General features: G+C 36.4%; 3 protein-coding genes across 4 annotated transcripts; all 3 read right to left on the bottom strand.

Moving 5' to 3' along the window:
• Nucleotides 1-790: 790 nt before the first annotated feature.
• LOC125198374 lies at nt 791-1,790 on the bottom strand. Its single transcript, XM_048096725.1, has 2 exons — nt 1,473-1,790; nt 791-1,391 (listed from the first exon to the last, which is right to left on the bottom strand). The coding sequence occupies exons 1-2, from the start codon at nt 1,755-1,757 to the stop codon at nt 849-851; spliced, it is 828 nt and encodes a 275-aa protein (XP_047952682.1). The 5' UTR covers nt 1,758-1,790; the 3' UTR covers nt 791-848.
• An 11-nt stretch (nt 1,791-1,801) lies between these two features.
• Nucleotides 1,802-3,239, bottom strand: LOC125198375 (zinc finger MYM-type protein 1-like). The gene is made up of 2 exons (XM_048096727.1): nt 1,947-3,239; nt 1,802-1,864 (listed from the first exon to the last, which is right to left on the bottom strand). The coding sequence occupies exons 1-2, from the start codon at nt 3,237-3,239 to the stop codon at nt 1,802-1,804; spliced, it is 1,356 nt and encodes a 451-aa protein (XP_047952684.1).
• A 632-nt stretch (nt 3,240-3,871) lies between these two features.
• Nucleotides 3,872-6,838, bottom strand: LOC125198376. 2 transcript variants are annotated; one of them, XM_048096729.1, is made up of 8 exons: nt 6,406-6,838; nt 5,698-6,180; nt 5,485-5,625; nt 5,348-5,404; nt 5,185-5,253; nt 4,671-5,101; nt 4,571-4,577; nt 3,872-4,393 (listed from the first exon to the last, which is right to left on the bottom strand). In XM_048096729.1, exons 1-8 carry the CDS (start codon nt 6,797-6,799, stop codon nt 4,047-4,049), a joined length of 1,929 nt encoding a protein of 642 aa, XP_047952686.1. In that variant the 5' UTR covers nt 6,800-6,838; the 3' UTR covers nt 3,872-4,046. The 2 variants fall into 2 exon arrangements, with proteins under 2 accessions (XP_047952686.1, XP_047952685.1); XM_048096728.1 differs by having other exon boundaries at nt 3,872-4,577.
• Between the last annotated feature and the right edge of the window lie 256 nt (nt 6,839-7,094).

Here is a 7,094-nt window from a genome sequence, read left to right as displayed (position 1 = left end):
CATATATAGACCTCACTTTACTCATTACATATAGCTCTCAATTAAAAATAAAATCAAATACTACGAATTGACTATTTCCCCCTATATATAGCCATTTGGTTTCCAGAGATAGAAGACACCACAATGGAGAAGACGAATATCGCAGAGAAAATAGTGAAAAGATGAAAAAATATTTATTGATAGTTAACCTTTTTTTAAAATCAACACCCCATTTTCTTAGTCTTTTTCATTACTATTTCATATCTTGTCTCAGGTTTTCGAACGTTCATCGCGTCTCCTATCTCTATAAATTAATTTGGGGCTATAATTATTTTATGAGGCTATGATTGAGTAATATGAGAACTTTAATAGAATCACCTTTTTTATAGTTACAGAAGAAAATGTTTATAGGGATTATTGAAACTACTTTCTTATAGTTATTCACATATTAAAACTAATATATTATCACAGTAAATTAAATTAGTGGATAACATAGATATTATTATATTATGTTCTTTTGAATTCTTCATTGTTATTTCAGTTTACTTTTTCTTTATAATTTATTTTGGATTATATTACGTCCGACTTGTGTTTATCTTGTAATCCAGAAAACCAACAGACAACTCATGCGTGCTTCATTAGGTGACTCCTACTGAGTTTACTTATTGCCTCAAATAAGGGGCGGACGCAGAAAAATTCGACTGTAAGGGCTGAACTTCACTATATATTTTTTCACGGTTAAACATAATATATATATATATATTATACAATATAAAAATTGTAAAAATGGCAAAATGCATATATATTTAATACGAAGTAGTCCAAAATATATCTAATAAAAAGAACATGTCATAGCTGCGGTTTTACATCTAAAGCGGTGGCAACTGAATTCTACGTGTTCTCATCGATTGAAAGCGTTGCAAGATTTTTTCGTTATCAATTGTTGAAAACAGGTCCTTCTCAATGTACACAATTAAACTATCATTCATCCACTCATCTCCCATCCGATTTCGCAAGTCGGTCTTGATAGTCTTCATTGCAGAAAATGCTCTCTCAACAGAAGCAGTAGCAACAGGTAAAACCAATGCCAACTCAATAATCCGATAAACCAACGGAAAAACCAAATGCTTACCACTTTTGACCATTTCCGTAGCAACATCTCCTAAGTTGCTTAAGGCAGCAAATTGAGGATCACATCGTACATTAGCAATAAAATTACTAAGTTGAAGTGGAAGACGTGAACACTCATTTGCAGAGAAGTCCTCGTGATATAAAGTAGCAAGACGGATTACTTGATCATCATTGAATCGAGAGAAAGAATTTCTTGGATCAAGACATGATATGCATCCTAGCAACTCGGTGCTAGCTTCAGAAAATCGATTATTCATCTCTTGTATAGTTAAATCAACAACCTTGACATTGCAACCATATTAACATAAATAATGATACAAAAAATATATGTATAGAAGACTTGAATGAGAATATTATAGTACCTGATTAAAAATCTCTACACGATAATGATGCAAATTCGTGATCAACTCTGCTCCATACTTCTTATAGCCACGGCGTGGTATGATTTCATCCATATCAACTTGTGAGATATTATGCAATTCACAAAACTTTGTTGCTTGATCATGCATGTCTTCCCATCCATTATCTCTAAAACATTGCAACTGATGTTTCACACTTTGGATCAAAGATATGGCTTGGATAATATTTTGATCTTTCTTTTGCAAGGAAATGGACAATTCATTGGTTATTCCCAATAAATGTTTCATCAAATGCAAAATGAAAACAAACTCATAATTATCCATCCTTTCAATCAATCCTTCAGTGGTACTTCTGTTATCACGGAGAGTAGCATCGTCACGTACAACTTCCAACACTTTCTCAACCGAAGACCACATAGAACATAGACGAAGCAATGTACAGTAATGTGAGCCCCAACGAGTGTCTCCAGGTCTTACCAAACTAGTTTCTTGATTTTTACCTCTTCCACTTATGACTTCTCCATCATTAAGTTGTTCAACTAATCTTTCATGTTGCAACTGCCTAAGTTGATCTTTTCTCTTGCAAGATGCCCCGACCATATTCACAATCAGGGAGACATAGCTAAAAACATCCTTCACAACTCTAATACCCTTGGCAACCGCAACAACAATCAATTGGAGTTGATGAGAGAAACAATGAATATACATGGCATATGGATTTTCTTGCAATATTAAGGATTTCAATCCATTAAACTCACCCCTCATATTAGAAGCTCCATCGTATCCTTGCCCTCTCACTTTAGATAGAGATAAATTATGCTTCACCAATAAATCATCAATAGCACATTTCAAAGTATGAGAGGAAGTGTCAGTTACATGCACGATCCCAATAAATCGCTCAATCACATATCCTTCGTTATTCACATATCTTAAAACAACTCCCATCTGCTCCTTCATTGAAACGTCTCGAGCCTCATCAACCAAAAGAGTAAAAACTTTATCTCCAATATCATTAACTATGGCAAGTGTGACCTCAGAAGCACAAGCATTTGCTAATTCCTTTTGAATTCGTGGTGAATTCATTTGATTGTTAGCAGGAGCATTTGCAAACAAAGTTTTGGATACAACATCGTTAAGTTCACTAAACCATAGAAGCAACTCAATAAAATTACCTCGATTTAAAGAACTACTTGACTCATCATGTCCACGAAACGATAATCCTTGCTTTAAGAGAAACCGAGTCACATTCAATGAGAGTGTCAACCGAATGCGATATGCAACTTCCATCTCACGAGTATTTGACCGTAATATACTTGCCACACTGTTCCTTTGATCTTGAAAAGCTTCGAACTGAATTCTAGCATGATTATGACAACTATTCACGCCTCCAACATGATAATTGAATCTTTCTAGTGCATTTTTCCAGTTGCTACAACCTGTCTTTGTAAAAGCATCGTCTGATTGTCGACCTCCTTTATCTGATTTCTTGAAAAGGTAGCACCAAAAGCAAAAAGTTGCATCCTTTGATACACTATACTCTAGCCATGTATACTTTTTAAACCAAATATCTTGAAAACTTCTTTCTTGAATACCATATTTCTTTTTTTCATACTTATGTCCAATTGGTTGACAAGGGCCCTTATTCAAGTACTCTCTTCGTACTCTATCACGAATTGAAACATCGAACTCTTCAATTGGCTTGCGTTTTCCCGGATCACTAACAATATCATTCAAGTTCAACTCGACTTCCCTTTGGGGCTGATTTTCCATTGCTTCAACAATGGGTTCACTTGGAGAAGAAAATTCATCCCGACGCTTTTTTTTAAAGAAGCGTTCCATCCTCTACGGTCAACCTAAGCAATAATGATCGATGTACAATATTAGTTTATATCCATAACTCCATAAGATACTATAACTCCATAAGATACTATCAAGTATCAACACTCACTAACATAAACGGTATTCTATACGACAATCACAAATATTAGCTTGAAACTAACCATTGTTATAAATTTTTTGGCTTGCATCTATTCTATCAAAATTTTACAAAAACAAGAAATAGAATATAAAATTAACAACTTTAATAAACTCCTTACCTCACAATTTGTGTAGAATTTGAATATTAATTTCTCTAAAGTTTCAAAGGCTCAAACCCTCCTTTTACAAAGTATCGTTGTCCGTTTCTGTATCGCCGCGCGCAGCTCCATAAACTTCATAAAACCCTTCTGTTTCTCTTCTTTAATTTTTTAAAATCTTATAAATGGGTGCCACTTAAAATTCACGCACCTTTTACTTAAATTTTAATTAAAAAAACGTGTCCACTTTTAAAAAGTGATAGTAGCACTTTTAAAAAATGCATTCTCCTTTTTTTAAAACAAGTCAAAGAAGTGGGGTCCATTTGACTTACTTTTATATTAATTAATTCAATTAAACTCATCTTCTTCCTCATGCTTCCTTCCAACGCCATGGTTACAATTTTCTCCACGGGTTCTTATTTTTTCTTTCTTTAATTTTCAGCCCCTTATAATTATTCATCCCAAAACAATTTGTTCTTCAATAGCATTATTTAGTAAGGGCTTAACATAGTTTTTTGAAATTTTGAAAAATTTGAAAGTAGAAAAAAAAAAAAAAAAAAAATTGGATAAGGGCTTCAGCCCTACCCTCTGTCAACGTGTGTCCGCCCCTGATCATAAACAAGATGGAAAAAAAAAGGGTGAATAGACCAATGGATAACCGCTTGGGCAACGCATACAGAAAGTCTTGTTCAGCATATCGCGAGGTGAGGATGGACAAGAACATCAAGAGTGAAGTGGTGGATGTGAAAAGCGAAACTGCATCTGAAACTGCGAATATTTTGAATGCAACTGATTTGTAGAACATCGGGTAACCAGACTCTGATTGGTTGCTACCCGGAACTGTGATAGCTGCGGCAAACACAACGGTTGCAATTAGTGACGCTGCAATAGTACATGAGGTTGCAGTATCTTTCATCCATTTCTCTCCTTCTATTTTCAGTACTCTGTGTTCTTTCGTAAATATCGTCTCCGCCGTTTCCATGCTAGAATTTAATAGTCTCCTAGTATAAGGAGTAACAAACTTACCAGCTTCCTGTTTCATAACCAGAAAACATAAAATAAGTTTTCTTTTTGTTGAGTATAATTAGTTTACTTGACTATATTCTACGTATAAATATGAATATACCTGAAACCATTGTATTTCACGCTGCATCTGTAGAGCTGCGCCGGATACTAAATTCAGCTTGTGAGGAGGTGCTAAACGTGCTACCAAGTGGAGGATAGAGTTACCAGAATCGTCGATTTTATTTGAATAATGGTATCCATAGTTGCTGGTCTGATACATAAGATTAAACACTCTCTCGCAGCTGTTCTTGATGGCCAAGTGGAGACAGGTCTGATTTGAAGAATTCACACAGTGAATTGCATGTGGAAATGTCTTCACAATTTCTTCAACAACATCGGGGTTTCCTGATTCGGCTGCTGTTAGCATGATGTCTTCGAAAATAGCTAATGCTTCTTCGTAGTTTAACGATTCCACATGGTTGCATAATTTCACAAGCCTTAGTGCTTCCTCGCGCATCAAATTCTTTTCAAGAAATCTATTAATGCCAGGTGCTGAAATGGAAACGATATATGATAAAAAACCAAGCCGTATATATAGATTGCAGCTCACTTGAATAGTATAATAGGTTTAATACCGAAGTATTTGATAGATTGGCAAAGAGCTGAGTGTAATTTTATGACAAGTTTGCGCCATGTAGGAGTCTCTGTATCGAAAGGAGTCGAATCATCAAAAACCATATTAGATTGTAAGAAATGGAATAGTGAAGGTATTTTAAGATGTGGACACGAATCACTTGCCTAGCATTTGGATCTTACTGTCGAATGATTGTTGCTTCATGTCCATGATAAAAATACCTTCAATTTCAAGGTAATACTCATAAAAAATAGCGGCCAATGACAAGAATGTCAGAATATAGATTTAAATAACTACTCACACCAGTATAGGGGACGTTTCCAAAAGCTGAGTTGATCGCCGACGCAGAATGCTGTGACGTTGACTGCAATCCGCTTCAAAGTTGTACCGATAGACATAGGATTCGACCAGTGCTTACTGACAAAAAAATTCTCCGCTATATCTGATCATAAATGTATGTATAAAATTAGCAGCTGATTTGTTCTTCACCTTCAGAATGATTATATTTACTCACCGAAAAAGTGAGCATCAATCATCAAAACCAGAAGTCGGAGGGCTCCATCACCAGAAAAGGGATCAATGGAAAGAGTATTAGTTTTGGAAATCAACAACAGAAGAATTTTCCTATGACCGAATTCAGCTGCTAAGTGATGGGGGAGGTTGTTGTTTCGGCTTAAAAGGCAGAGCAACATAGGATGTCTGGTGACCAGTATCTCGGCGGCGTGGTGGTTCCCCGTCATCGCAGCAATGTGCAATGGGTTATATCCGAGCCCATCTGTAAAGGCTAATGAGTAGTTACCGGACATCAAATTCAACAGGTTGGACACAAAGCTTTCCGACTTCCCAGCTGCCACGGCCACGTGGAGGGGTGTTTCTAATTGGAACCCCATTCGCACTTTGACCGCGCCGGGCTTTTCATCCAGAAATTCTTTAGCCTCATCCCATTCACCCTTCATTGCAGCTCTGTACAATGCCATGTACTCATACCAACCACTTCCTATTCATCACCATCAATAAATAACCGTTGAACCAAATTTTAATTATGTTCTCCATAATTCATATAAGTTCAAGTTTACGAGATGAAGAGAATGTGGATAATGTTTTATTTCATTTTTAAATTAATACTACTAAAGTAAATTTGAATTTCCACTTAAATCCAACATCAACAGAATCAATAGCTTGAATAACTTAAATTAATAGTAAGGGTCGGCGGCGCTGTTACCTCTGTAAGCCACGGCGACGGAAGGCCGAGGGGGAGGGGCAGGGGCAGGGGGAATGGATGCTCGCCCGGATTCAGAAAACATACATTCGAGCTTCAACCACACAGTCCTCGCACTATGCGAATTAACACTTTCAATAACTTCATTGCTCAGCGTTCCTAGAATCCAGCCCTTGACTAGCCAATCGGTCCGCCTCCACGCGACGACATTGCTGTTTTGTGGTGGGGGAACTTTTCCGTCTATGAATCCAACCAAGCCCTGGCTTTCCAAAAGGCACAGCATCTGCTCTCTCCATGCCTCGTAGTCGTGCTTCCTATCACACTGAAGCTTGACGGAGACAAAACTAGCCACGTTAACTGCCGAACTGGATTGTGGGAAGCTCAACGAGCTAGCCATCTATTATGTTTTCACTCTGAGTGAAGCCAACTTCTTCAATGTATATAATTTCTCTGCAAATGATCAGTCGTGCATGCACTTGAAAAGTCCACAAAATGCAATATTTATGCAAGATCTAGCGTAAACCGAATTGGGTCTAGGCAACTGAACCAGAAATTTAAGTAAACCGAATTTTTAAAAATTATAATAATATTTAATTTTATACTCCATGAAATACTTTTACGATTTTTCAGTTTCAATTCTCAATTTCACACAATCATTTTTAAAAAAAATAAAATAAAAAAACCAACCCAAA

Source organism: Salvia hispanica, unplaced genomic scaffold, assembly GCF_023119035.1.
Source record: "Salvia hispanica cultivar TCC Black 2014 unplaced genomic scaffold, UniMelb_Shisp_WGS_1.0 HiC_scaffold_1400, whole genome shotgun sequence".
In the NCBI taxonomy this organism is placed as follows: Eukaryota; Viridiplantae; Streptophyta; class Magnoliopsida; order Lamiales; family Lamiaceae; genus Salvia; species Salvia hispanica.
The sequence above is the reverse complement of the archived record's forward strand: the minus strand, read 5'-3'. Positions and strand labels throughout refer to the sequence as shown.

Bases quoted from the DNA above. Each gene is read 5' to 3' on its own strand.
- LOC125198374 (XM_048096725.1), bottom strand. From the start codon at position 1,757: ATGAAACATTTATTGGGAATAACCAATGAATTGTCCATTTCCTTGCAA. The intron at 1,392-1,472 runs GTACTATAATAT...TGCAATGTCAAG, and splicing joins GTGTAGAGATTTTTAATCAG to GTTGTTGATTTAACTATACA.
- LOC125198375 (XM_048096727.1), bottom strand. From the start codon at position 3,239: ATGGAAAATCAGCCCCAAAGGGAAGTCGAGTTGAACTTGAATGATATT. The intron at 1,865-1,946 runs GTAAGACCTGGA...CGGTTGAGAAAG, and splicing joins AAAATCAAGAAACTAGTTTG to TGTTGGAAGTTGTACGTGAC.
- LOC125198376 (XM_048096728.1), bottom strand. From the start codon at position 6,799: ATGGCTAGCTCGTTGAGCTTCCCACAATCCAGTTCGGCAGTTAACGTG. The intron at 6,181-6,405 runs GTAACAGCGCCG...GGTGATGAATAG, and splicing joins CGTCGCCGTGGCTTACAGAG to GAAGTGGTTGGTATGAGTAC. The intron at 5,254-5,347 runs GCAAGTGATTCG...CTTTCGATACAG, and splicing joins CAGTAAGATCCAAATGCTAG to AGACTCCTACATGGCGCAAA.